General features: G+C 38.9%; 1 protein-coding gene across 1 annotated transcript in view; it reads left to right on the forward strand.

Moving 5' to 3' along the window:
- Window positions 1–14053, forward strand: part of adgrl1a (adhesion G protein-coupled receptor L1a) — a gene marked incomplete at both ends in the record, with an annotated part of 98718 nt that overhangs the window by 26165 nt on the left and 58500 nt on the right. The window contains 2 exons of the mRNA XM_079401896.1: window positions 5679–5892; window positions 10874–10983. Coding sequence (XP_079258022.1) covers window positions 5679–5892; window positions 10874–10983 — 324 coding nt within the window. The remainder of the gene's footprint in view (window positions 1–5678; window positions 5893–10873; window positions 10984–14053) is intronic.

A 14053-nucleotide genomic window follows, 5' to 3' on the forward strand; every position in this document is an offset into this window, starting at 1 on the left:
ATACAAGTTTAAATAGAAATGACATCAAAGTATATTTAAGTTTACCATAAATGCTTGACAATACATTTAGCAGTTCACTATAGCCATATTTTACATACAATAGAAGTAATTAAGAAATTACATATAGATACGTATATGTAAGTCCTAATTAAGTGGGTAAAAAAAATATCAAATAATTGCAATTATTATATATTTAAACTATTATAATACATTTTCATTTAATTGTCAATAACATGCAATTTTGCTAAGTTTTTGAACAGTTATATTCTAATTGATTATTATTATTATTATTATTTGTAATAAGTACATATGTGCTATATGCTAAAATGTGCTTCTCTTTGACAAGGGATGTTTTGTAACAACAGGCATTAAAAATAAAAAAAGTTAAAATATGAATAATAATAGAACATTACAAATAAATGAAATAATCTGGAAAAAAAAGTAACTTTTACATACCGAATACAATATGAGAGAGTGAGGACTGTTTTGGAGAGTGTGTTTGATTTACCTCAGTTAGCTCAGTTATTAAGCTGCCCACACAATATAATATGACTTTAAAAACCTGTGATGTAGTGTTGTGCCAGCCTACACCGTTACTCTGGAAATAGCTTGTTAATGGCTGCTTGCTAAAGCGACAGTGTCTTGGAACCTGCAAAGCTGCTGTCACACTACTGAAAAATGTGGTTAAGTTAGCATCGCTGCTTGTAGTTACTCTTCATCATTGATGAGGTACAGTGCTCATGGAGGCAATGCCAGTTTGACTTTCGCTTGCCTAATTGCCCGCTACCATTTATTCCAATAAGTTGTAGTCTACACGTTTGGAGATAAATAAAAATGGCACAACCAAAATTAAAATGTCTGTAAGCATGAAGCTGTCAGTTTGTACAGAGACTGTTGCAAAACTTTAGAGCCAGTGGACCAGTGATCAATCTGATAAAATCACATATCAAACTATGAATACATGCACCATTTCATCCCACAACACATACATAGATGTTGGGCTGAGTAGTCAATTAGTTCTACAGCTAGCTCATACTTGTGTAGTCTAGTCCCAGATCACGTGTGCGTGTTCTGTGGCACTGGTGACAGCAGGAGGAAAATTCCTTCGTCCACAAACTGTGTCCCGGTTTATTTGCTTCTCATTTGTTTTGAATGCCATCCTGTTATGACCAAAATCTATTTGTAATTATGAGAAAATACAGTGAGCAATTTGCATTCACAAAGCATGTTTTAAGCAAACTGCATGGCGAACTTCTGATCTGTGTTTGATTAGTGCTGGGAGAAAATAGTTAAATGTAGTGACTAACCTAACTACATTCAGCACATCACTTCAGTTGTGTGGGGCCCCGGCTACTGCACGGTGTGTCATTTACACAAGGAAAACATTGGTTCATTGGCTAGTAGTCAACTGTTTTTTTTGGAAAACTAGACGACTAAAATTAATTAGTCATACAAGTCCTAATACATATTAGGTCCAACCCTCACCCTAGATAAACTTCAATCCTTTTGATAATGAATAATGCTATGTTTCACAAATACCCTTGCCTTGAGGTAGGATCTCAAAGTTACCCAATGGGAGTTTCAAACTCTGGTAACCTATCCAACATCTCCGACCCAAATTCATTCCAATTACACATTCTAATCACTTTCCAAAAACTGACCCTGAACAAAGATTTCCAGATAATTCTCATCCAGATATTTACTTACCCAAGGTCATTTTCCTAATCATCTGTGGACCTGCTTATATCAAAAAGACAAAATGAAAATTTAACTATCCTATCTTTTAAATGGGTTCCATCCTTTAGCTCGAGACTTTCCAGCATTTTAATTCGGATTATGAAGATTATTCCCCTCAGTCCAATTTCCCCTTCCGATTGGAGATAATGTCTGTGGGAGCAGAATACACTCATAAATGAGGGAATGAGCCTATTAATTCAGTAGCCGTAGTCAAGTTTGGGAGATAACTGGGTGGTTACAGTCAGAGATACGGGCAGATAAAGAGACTGAGAGAAAGGCAGAAATGATTGGGCTGACGTATATTTGGCGTAGTTTGTGGGATGGCAACGTGCAGTGTGGGACGTACCGGCTTGCTGAAGCTATATGAACATGTGGGTAGGTGATTGGTTGGCTGTGTGATTGGCCTCCTGTGGCGAGGCAGTGCCGAGCCCAGAGTAATGGTTTAATCAGTGACCAGCAGTATGGAGCTATGCTTGCTCCACGGGAATGCTGCGGAAACGAGACTCCATGCTGGCACACTCTAATCCCACTTCGCCTCTTTATATCTGTGTGTGTCATTTAGGCGCAAGGGATTGTGTCTATTTGAATGCACACCAGAACAGCCTTGTATGAAGCGTGTTTACCTCAGCAAATCTCCAAATCATCTGAACAGGCCTGAACCCTTAAATCTACACATTTACAACAAGATTACACCATCCATCCCCGCGCTGATGTCGCCACGCTTGCTTGCTGTAGTGAGCCTATGTGACAGCTACACGACTGTGTGATGTATGATGCAGTTACATATGTCCACGTTCCATGGCGGGCACTAAGTGTTCAGGATGTAAGAGAACAGGACAATGATTACAGAACCGTTGAGTGGGAAACCAGCTTGCAGGGCCGCATTATCCTAATGGGCAACATAGGCTGCAGCCAAGGGCCCCGAACACTAGGGCCCCACCCGGGTCAATTCTCTTTTGCATTTTATATGTGGTTTCCAACCATTCCGTATAATACGAAATCGTCCCGTATTTAAGGCATCAGCTTGATTCCCGTATTTGCAGGCATATGCAGTATGACCACCTAGACCAGTGGTCGGCAACAGGCAGCCCGCGGGCCAAAACTGGCCAGATTATTTTGATAGCGGCTGGTTCTGAAATAGATCTGTCATGACAGTTACTCACAATCAGAGTATGTGAGCGGAGCGCGGAGTGGAGCGGTGTGATTTTGACTGCAACGAGGAGCGGATTTTTTAAAAGTTGGAGCGTCGTGGTTTTCCCTCGCTCCAAGAGCACTCCACCACCGCTCCATCCCGAGTACAATTCATGCCTACAGCCCGTAATGTATCTGCATATTTAGCAAGAATTCACGTTAAACATATTTAGCTAGCTAGATAGAAAAGGATCACTCAAATCAGAAAGAATGTGAAGGCTATGATGACTGCAGTGGACATGAGTGGGAAGTTATAGTTCTCAAGGAATTTATTTGTTCCTTCTGAATGTTTTCAGCTGACAGCTGACTTTTTTTCTCAGAATTGCGTGATATAAACTCTCGATTCTGAGAAATAAAGTCAGAACTGAAATATAAATTTGTGTAACAGGCATAGGCAAGCAAGTGCTGGTACGTGTAAACCTCACTCCCCTGATCTCAAAAAGAGGTGCTCTGGCGACTGACGCTAGAGGCCGTGGTCTTTAGCCTCCTTATTAGAGCGCCCGCCTCCCGCACTGGAGACCACGGTTCGAATCCCGCTCGGAGTGGGTGGAGTAGAACCGGTTACACTCGCAACTGTGATTTTTTTCTCAGAATCTCGCATTTCTGAGGAAAAAAAGTCAGAATTGCGAGTTTATATCTCACAATTCTGTGAAAAAAAGGGTCAGAATTGTGAGGAAAAAAGTCGCAATAACCTTTTTTTTATTTTTTATTCAGTGGCGCAAATGGGCTTCCATAGAACTGTGATATTTCAAACATAGCCTACTGAAATACTTTAGATGCGGAGCGGTGTTTCTGATATCAGTGAGCGCGGAGTGGATCGGGAGCAGAGTGATTATTAATAAATGCTCGGAGCGTGGAGGGGAAATTGTTGACGCTCCACTCCTCTCACATACTCTGATCGGACACAGCCACACAAATGTGGCTTTTTGTTAATGACTGTCGCAGGATTTTACACAGAGTAACAGCTCACTACCAGTTACAAAATACACTGTAACAGTCAGTCACAGGCAATTCTGATTGCATTTTTCATTAATTCCTATTTTAAATTATCCTTTGATTGGCCCGCCATCTAGTAGTGAAATATTTATTTTGGCCCGATACCAAACTTGCTTGCCGACCCCTGACCTAGACTATACAAATAACAAAAAATATATTATTTTTCCAAAGCATTGTTTGAATTGCGAACATAGCTGTATGGGGGCACAAAGCTACATCAGTCCAGGGCCCCGCAAAGGCTTAACGTGGCACTGCCAGCTTGAGTGGGAAAACACAAGCATGTTGTTAAATGTACTTGGATGAATGGTTGACATTAGCAGACAAAAGGAGCATGCTTTTAGATCCTGTTCTGAGTAACGTCTGGCTTTCACACTGACCTCGGAGTGAAAAGGGGTGGCTCAGAATCAGAGATCTTTACATTGTGGTCCTTCGTCTTTTAAGCAAAGCAATGGAAAGGCAATTTTGTGTCCGAAGCTGAATGGATGTACTTGTTCCATTTGTTCATATAACAGAGTCGGCAGATTACTGTTACTTACAGAAGCGTGCCTCGACTAAGCAGGTTTTTCGAATTGTCGACTTTTTCTTGAAAAAGTCTTTGAAGCAGCAAGAGCTGAAGGAATGAATTTCAGGAGTACTGAGTGCTTCATTGATCAGTTTTTCCTGTGCATGGAACTTTGTGGGTCAGATCCACCCCCTCATCTTTCAGCACAATGGACAGCTCCACAGGTTCCCCCTCTCTATTTGTCAGCACCATGGAGAGCTCCACTGCCTGGTTTTTGTCCTTCTGTGAGTGGAGGCGGCTGGCGGCCATTTTATGTGGCTGGATCTTCAAACTCTTTGAAAGCTTTTGTTCAGATAAAGTATGCCACTCTCAGGCCCTCTCAGCCAGGCATAATGATTAACCCTACGGCACCTACAGCCCTCTTAACTTGTGTGTCTCTCTCTCTTAAATTGAGTGCAAATGGCAGACTCTACGTGTGGGCAGAAAGGTCCGGCGTTTTTTTCTACGGTCGGATCTCTCCTCTGGATGCTGCTTCTGCTCAGGTGTATGGTTATTGGCTCCCAAAGGGATTTGGACACATGGTAGCTGATTTTTTTATTCTGGAGCCTTGCGTTCAGTTGGCGGATGGCACCCGGCGGAGAGCTGTGTGAAGGAGTGGGAGGATGCTAACAGAGTGTGTATGTAACTCTCACAGTTTGTTTGAGCGAGAGGGTAAATAGTTTGCTCCTCAGGACTACGAAGGCTGAAAATATGATTACTGGCTGTGAAAAACCCCTGCCCATTTTTCTAATTATTTCTTCCTTTTTTTTTGTGGTTCATGAAAGTTTGCTGTAATAAACAGCTCCCTATACTGTAAGAGTTATTCTTAATTAGCAGGTTTCTTCATGACCTGCTAATTACATCAATAAGACATGCAAGTGGTAGGCTCATTTTGAAATCAACATGTAGTCAAATTTGACCCTGTTTATTTTATTAACAAATGTTACTGAACTTATTGTGCACGATTCATCACTTTATTCCCAGATGTTTTTCATAACTGTTTGTTATATTCTGCCTCTTTTTCTTTGTAAACCCCAACTTTCTATCCTCCTGCTATGTAAAATCCACACTTAATGAATCAGTCAATTCATTTGTATAAAATCAGGTCCCACTCCCACAAAATATCCAGTTTTGCTCAGAATTTTGCTAAATTGCGGTAGTAAATTGGGTTGTGAAGAGTTCATGCTGAATGTGTTTCTCTTTCTTCATGCAGCGTTAAGTCGCTCTTCAATGCCATTTGGTCTGATGCGGAGGGAGTTGGCATGCGAGGGTTACCCGATCGAGCTCCGCTGCCCCGGCAGTGATGTCATCATGATCGAGACAGCCAACTACGGTCGCACGGATGACAAGATCTGTGACGCCGACCCCTTTCAGATGGAGAATGTGCAGTGCTACCTGCCAGACGCCTTCAAGATCATGTCACAAAGGTACATCAGAGCAGTGTTTGTTTTTAGTGTCTGTTTTAGTCGTAGTTCTTGTCTTTTGATGACCAAAATTCCTTTAAATTTGATGAATAGTTTGTCATATTCATTTTAGTTTTCTTTTCTTTGAATAGTGACAGCCTACAAAGATGACATTTCATCACTAATTATAACAGAGCAAAAAAATTATATTCTGTTTTATTCTATCCTAAACTATCACACTTCCATTGAACATACCATTGGGGTCAGTATATGTATGTGCATATTATATTTGCTTAAAAATAATACTTTTAAATGCTGTTCTTTTGAAGTTTTGATTCATCAAAAAAAAAAAAAAATTTAAAAAATTGTATTATGGTTTCCACAATAATAATAATAATAATAATAATAATAATAATAATAATAAAGTATTAGAGTGTTTTCAACATTGATAATAAAATGTTTCTTAAGCAGCAAATCAGCATATTAGAATGATTTCTGAAGGATCATGTGACACTGAAGACTGTGATGATGATGTAATGATGCTGAAAATTCAGCTTTGCATCACAGGAATAAATAACATTTGACAATATATCAAAATAGAAAATATTTTATAATCACAATATTTCACAATATTGATGTTTTCATTGTATTTTTGATCAAATAAACACAGACTTGGCATAAGACACTTACATAAAAAAAAATCCTACTGATCCCAAACGTTTGAACAGTAAATGTGTATTGTAATCAGCATTACATTTTAATTCAAACCTTTCTGATTATCATCATGATACATATTTTTAGTCTTGTCTTCGTTATGGGGGGTTTTCAACATTAACACTGCATAGTAGCGAAAGGGTGGTATAAATGTTACAAATGACTCTGACTGTTCATGTCACTGTTTTGTTTTGCATGCACTGTGTATTCCAGAGTGTATTGTTACGGTTGAGTGGGTTAGTGACTGTTTAGTGTGTGTGTTTGAATAATGTGTGTATAACCGTGTGTTTGTGTGTGTGTGTGTGTGTGTACCCCGCCTGCAGTTGCAGTCCCTGTCTGTGCTCAGCATTTGCTTCTTCCGAGACGAGATCAATGATTTCCTCTTCTAGCTATCCATCAGGCTTGTAATAGAGAAAGAGAGAGAGAGAGAAAGAGAAGGAACAGAGGAGGCATGTGGAGGCATGTGGGAGGGATGAGTAGATTGAGAGAAGGATTGGACTGGGAATGACGCTGCACTAGTAGAGAGATGATGAGGGGATATATAGAAAGAGGGATTTGAAAAGAGAAGTGTCTCTGCATCTGTTTGAGGCAGAATAAATCTTTACCGTGCTAGATCTGTGTTTGCATTTTATACCGATAACAGCCCTGCATTCATACATTTATCTGCTTTAGTCAGAGGCAATAGCTCTAAGTAGGTTTGAGCTGGAGGAATAGTCTGCTGCCTCTGCACCCCTCCGACTGACGCTATCTGTCACATGATCACACAAGGTGAGAAATTATTACCGTGCTTGCCAAGCCTCATGCTTAGGACCAGATATTTGACAAAACCCTAACCCTGATTGTTAAATTTTCGACACGCGAATTTTCCTGTGCCACAGCATTTGTGCTACAAACCTGAATCACAATTAGAGTTATGTGTCTTTTTGAGGAGAGTTTGATATTACTTTTCTAAGCTATCAGAGTTGTGATCGGTTTTAGACAAAGACAGAAGGTGTCTCCAAAGTCGAATATTGTCTTGAGTAGGTATTACATTTGAATTTGAAATTACTTTACAACTGTTAAAATTACATTATATATACAGTAGCAGTGTTGGGGAAAGTAATGCATTACAATATTGCGTTACTCCCTAAAAAAGTAACTAATTACGTTACTTAGCTACTTTTTATGGAAAGAAATGTTACGTTGCTTTTGCGTTACTTTTTAAATTAAAAGGGCTTGATTGTTTTTAATACAAGAAGTTCTAATTATAACAAATGTAAAAGCCCTTTCACACCAAAAAGTGTAATGAATAAACCTCAGGCTGAAGGAAAAGTAAATTCACGTCTGAACATTTGTGTTGTTTAAAATATTTAATTATTGCAGGTTTGCGTCATATTCTGAGTTTGCATTTCACTGTTTTAATTCATTTTGATGAATACTAAATCTGTTTTTTGCGAATGGGATGAATTAATGCACATTCGCATTTAGTCTAGAACTACAGTAACAGCATATTTACACAGCACACTGTCAGTCAATAAATGGGAATGTATGAATTCTTTTTTGAAAAAGTAACTCAGATATTTTCTTGTAAATTAAAAAGTAATGCGTTACTTTACTAGTTACTTGAAAAAAGTAATATTATTACGTAACTCGCGTTACTTGTAATGCGTTACCCCCAACACTGTACAGTAGTATGAATATGGGTAGTATGAATGAAATTCGGACATAGCCTACTACATCTGCCATGTTGTTACTGTCACATGACCTATAAGCATCAGTTGCATCGTTTTACTGTCATTTATAAATCCTCTTCCGTGGCCTCATTTCGACTACTGTTTTTTGAATACTACGAATTTGGACATACTACTCGCCTCACATACTCTTTTTCACATACTATATAGTAGGGAAGTATGCGATTTTAGACGCAGTGAGTGACTTCAACAGTGTACAGTCACCTAGAATCATGCTACAAAATACACTCAGAACAGCATTACAATAGTGGTCAAGCAGCATGTAAAGATTTAATCCTACAAACCTTGTAAACTTCCAGTTATTTGATCTCTTGAAGTGTGGGAAAAAAGTATGTGCATCTCTGAATTACTAATGTTGTGTAGCGGTCTGTCTGTGCAAAGGCTGCATGAATGGGAAATGGTCAAGAGAGCAACTTTAAATCCTAAATATTAAACCATTCTAAATCATTTCAGATTGGCTGATATGTCATAATAATATGTTCATTTTGTATAAATAGTGTTACATGGGGTTTATTTAAAAAAATGTCCATACAGTGTTTATATAGCTTTTCTATTCTTTATATCATTTTTTTTTTTTATGTAATATATTCCTGTGTGCGTCTTCAGTGTGACATGATCCTTCAGAAATCATTCTAGTATGCTGATTTGGTGCTCAAGAAACAGTTCTGATTATTATCAATGTTGAAAACAAATGTTCTGCTAAATATTTTTTGTGGAAACCATAATCAAATTTTTTTCAGGATTCCTTGATGAACAGAAATGTCAAAATAACAGCATTTATTTGAACCAGAAATCTTTTATAAGATTAAAAATGTCAGTATATTTTCCAGTTTCCATGGTTAACTGCTATAGAATTAGAACCTGAATGTGGTTAACAAGTTTTGTAGAAAGAGAAAAATCGATTGACGTTGAAATACTTTTGAAGGCTGTGCACTCGGGAGGTTGCAGTTTTCGGCCACTTGCGTCACTGAGGCTGTCTAATTATAAAATTGACAATTATTCCTCGTGAGACATAAATTATTGTAATTTGTTCATACTTTGGAATGTATTGGTTACTTTTCTGAAATGAGACAGCCTTAATGATATATGCAGCCCACAAATGTGACCTCAGGAGGGCACAGCCTTCAAAATGACACAGTGAATGGCTGCGATACAAAAGACCTCAGTAGGAGGCAACACAAACAGAAATACATGTGGAAAAAACCTCATTGTAGTTTAGAGAAAAGTGACTTGTGCAGGTATGGTGTGCAAATTCAGAATACAATAGTTAAAATATTGCAGGTTTTTATATCCTGGTGGGCACTTAAACCTGAATACACACAGACTCATGGGGACTTGTGTCTCGGTGGGGACCTAAATTGAGGTCCCCATGGGTACAAAACCTTATAAATCATACAGAATGAGTTTAGGTTTAGGTGTTGGGTTGGTGTAGGGCGATAGAAAATACGGTTTGTACAGTATAGAAACCATTACGCCTGTGGAGAGTCCTTACAAGAATAGCTGACCAGACGTGTGTGTGTGTGTGTGTTTGTGTGTGTGTGTGTGTGTGTGTGTGTGTGTTTTAGGGATGTTTAGATAACTATAAAAAATATATCGAAATTTTTGAATAGATCTGTTTAAATACTTCAGTTTAGTTTGATATATTAGCCTAAACTATTTTATTTTATTTCATATTATATTACAGTATATTATCATATATTATATTATATTATTAAAGTTTGAAAACCCCTGATATAGACAATCTTTTAAATTTATATACAGTAGATTAACATTTGATTTAGATGGTTTTGTTCTCTGAAACCAGTAATTGATCATCAAAACACACCCACACACATTATGATCTCAGTTTATTGTCTTTTTGTCACGGTACAGTGTTGATGAACACTCACAAAGATGAAGGTTAACAGTCTTTAATAGGTCCACACATAGGTAAATTCCACACAAATTAAGGCTGGAGACACACGTAACATTGACTTTCAAGACCCGACAAACACTGAACATTGAACTGAACAGACAGGAACTTAAGTACACAGACTAAATGAGGATAATTAACGAGACAGCTTAACATTTACATCTTGCAATTCTCACTTTTTTTTCCCTCAGAATTGAGTGATATAAACTTTTAAACTTTTTTCTCAGAATTGCTAGTTATAAAGTCAGAATAATGGGATATAAACTCACAATTGCAATAAATAAAGTCAGAATTGCAAGATATAAACTTGCCGTTCTGACTTTTTTCTCACAATTTTTCAGAATTGTGACCTTATTTCTCAGAATTGCAAGTTTATATCTTGCATTTCTGACTTTATAACTAACTTTATAACTAAATTTGTATTATGAAATTCTGAGAAAAAAGTCAGAATTACAAAAATTAAAAAGATGCAATTACCTTTTTAAATTTTATTCAGTGGCAGAAACGGCCTGCCATACATAAATACCCATTCACTTGAGAAAATGTAAAAATTAGATCCTTCTGTTGACTGATGGAATGATCGTTGACTTTGCTTTTAATAAATACCTTCCTCTCTCTCTCTCTCTCTCTCTCTCTCTCGTCTTCTCAGATGTAATAATCGGACTCAGTGTGTGGTGGTGGCTGGTTCTGATGTTTTTCCTGACCCCTGTCCAGGAACCTACAAGTACCTGGAGATCCAGTATGAATGTGTGCCATACAGTGAGTAACGACACAGACACTCCATCCCAATTGCCCCACCCCCTCACCTCTCCTGCCCCGCCCTCTTCACCTCCCCATCCACCCCCACCTAAACCCCGCCCCCTCAACCAGCTACTGCCATCCACACATACCGACAGACTCACTCACGCACTCACACACTCACGAGTGCGTTCTCTCCTTCACGCACACACACACACGCTCTCTCTCTTTCTAACACACACACACACACACACTCTCTCACATTTTAAACCGTTTTTTTTCCATCGACAGTGCGACGTTCCAGAGGCTGAGGGAGGTTTTCACATCAGGGATGTGCTCCATACACAAACAAACACACAAACACGGGGCAGATAAGCATTCAATATCCCCAGCGCTGTGCAGACTCAGCCTTTATTGGCGATCGTAAGCACACAAACAAACTCGTGCACAGCCTCACACAGTAACAAAATGACCCGAGGGTGCTTTATCTGGCATTAAACACCTTTACCTCACCTCTGACAGACAATCAAAATGAAAATTGGGTCGCGGCGAGGCTGCGAGAGCGAGGCGTCAAGCCACGTGCGTTCGTTGCACAATGGGAATGTTAACACGAACCTCATTTATTTCAGATCGCACGACCCCAAAGTCACACACATGCTAATATTCCCATGGCAACGCTCGGCTTTCCGCATCGCTCGCAAATGAGAGGCAGGGTGTGAATTTCCAGCGAGTTCGGGAGCCGGGCTCATGTGAAAATCTCCCATCAGACGGTATCCCCTCCTCCCCCTCATGAGCACCGACTTTACATGTGCAGGTGGTCCAGACGGGGCCGTGACTCAGCGGAGGGTGGGTCTGTGGGGCTTTAGGAGGGTAGTGTTGGGGGGAAGTTAATTGGTTTTACTGTGAGCGGGAAGGGGGTTATTAACTCTAATCTATAATCCTGGGGTCAGTTTCTCTGCTCTTCCCACAGGAAATAAAGAGGATGACCTACAACCCATCAGTCTGCTCTGCCCACTAATCCTCCTTTCTCTTTTTTTTTTTTTTTTTTTTCCAGCGTTCTGCTTTCTTCATGTGCTCTTCTCATTCGTAATCACTCTTCTGACAGTTTGATTTCTTGTCCAGACTTTTGTTTTTAGTCAGTTGTGTTTTTGTTCTTTGTTTCTCTTTTGATTGACCTGCTGAATTCTCATTTTCTTTGTCTCACACGTGCACACTCTCTTTAGCCTTCATCTCTTTTCTTTTCCCTTTGACATGCTTTTATTCGATCTCCACCATCACTTCCATTTTTTTTCTGTCTCTTTCTCTTTCTTTTGCAGGTGTTGGGAGGCGTCCAGAAGAGTTGAGCATTTATCTTTAAAGCTCTCCAACTCTTTCTCTCTCTCTCCCTCTCCCTCTCGCTCTCTCTCTCTCACACACACACACACACACACACACTTGTACAAAATGAACGAGACTCTTCAGCCCACACTCTTTGACCACCTTTGCTCAGCGGCCGTAATCCTCAATCTGCTTCCACACAAACACATCAAAACACACAGTGCAAATACTATTCCTTGCTTTCCTCTTTCGGGTGCTTAGCGAGACTCAGATTTACTTCAGAGGCAGCGGCTAGTCTCTCCCTCTCTCTCAAAGACTCAACGTCTTTCTTTGTTATTTCATATTTTAATAGTATTCTGTTGTTTTGTCTGTGATGACAGAATTTCACTCTTTTGCTTGATTATTTTGACAGTATTTTGTTTGTTATTTTAAGTGTTTTATTATCTTGTCTTTTGTTTTCAATCTTTGTTGTTCTCACAACTTTGTGTTTTTTTCATATTTTGACAATGTTTATTGTTAGATTGGTTTGTTTTGACAATTTTGTTATTTGAACTTTTTTTCATTATTTTGTCTTTGTTAGTTGGTTTTAACATTATTTTGTCTCTCCTTTGACTGCTTTTCATATTTTTTTGCATTATTTTGGCAGCATTTCATTATTTGCTTTTCAGTGTTGTTTTGTTTTGTTTTATCAGCAACATTTTGTTTTAACACTTTGTAATCAAATGTTTTGTTTTATTTTATTTCACTGAACTTTATTTTGTCTTCACTTCATTTAATTTTGATATAATAGTCTATGTTTTTTATATTTGAGCAATATTTGAATTATTTCATCTTTGTTTTTTCAGCGTTACAAAATTATTTTGTTTAATTATTATTTTAGCAATATTTAGCTATTTTGTATTCATTAAAACATTTCTTCATTATTCTGACAGTATTTATTTTTATTATGTGTTTTATTATTATTATGTTGTTGTTGTTTTTGTCATACAGGAGCTCAATGACTGAAAACCAATACTAGCTTGATTTTGTTTTTCGCATGTTTTCAGTATATGCATATACAGTATATTAGACACTTTCCAACAGGTTGTATTTCTGATGGAGTACAGTAAGCTTATAGGGCAGGCTAGTTTACGGCTGCTAAGTCAGTGCGTTAGCATGACATATGTTGGCGAGCGGCAGGTGAGTCACAGCTGAAACGCTTGCACGCCTCACCACTCTGCTCACCGCTTCATTTAGCCTGTCAGTTATTTTCCTCTTCTTTTTTTTTTTCTTCCTCCCCAGTCGCCATCTCTAGCATGTCGGTTTGAAATAGCGGCGTGCGTAGAGGTGAGAGGATGCGTGATTAACTAGCTGCTGACTTGCATTTTATCTCCTATTTTTTAAAAACTTTGTTTATGGTGTTTGAGGAATAGAGAGGCGAGGAAAATTGGGACCTGATTCCTCCATGATGAAAAGTTCTCGCTGTCTGAAGTGACAAAGAAGAGCCAATTATCGGAATCCTCCGTCAGTTGCGTCTCCCCTGAGGGACTGCGGGCACGGAAGGGACACGCTCCTCTCTAGGCTCCACATGTTGTTGGCTAGCGTGCTGGAATAAATAGAAACGCGCCTCAATTATATTCAGACATCACGCCCCTCAAACGCCGAACCAATTCGGCCATTTTTAATTACCGGGGGATGGTGGCATCGCTTGGGCCTCTGTGGAGATTTGTCGAGATTAATTGAATTTACTGCGCCTAATTGCTTTGATAATGCCCCATCTTTCACGGCTGCTGGA

Source organism: Barbus barbus (genome assembly GCF_936440315.1).
Source record: "Barbus barbus genome assembly, chromosome: 4".
Lineage (NCBI taxonomy): Eukaryota > Metazoa > Chordata > Actinopteri > Cypriniformes > Cyprinidae > Barbus > Barbus barbus.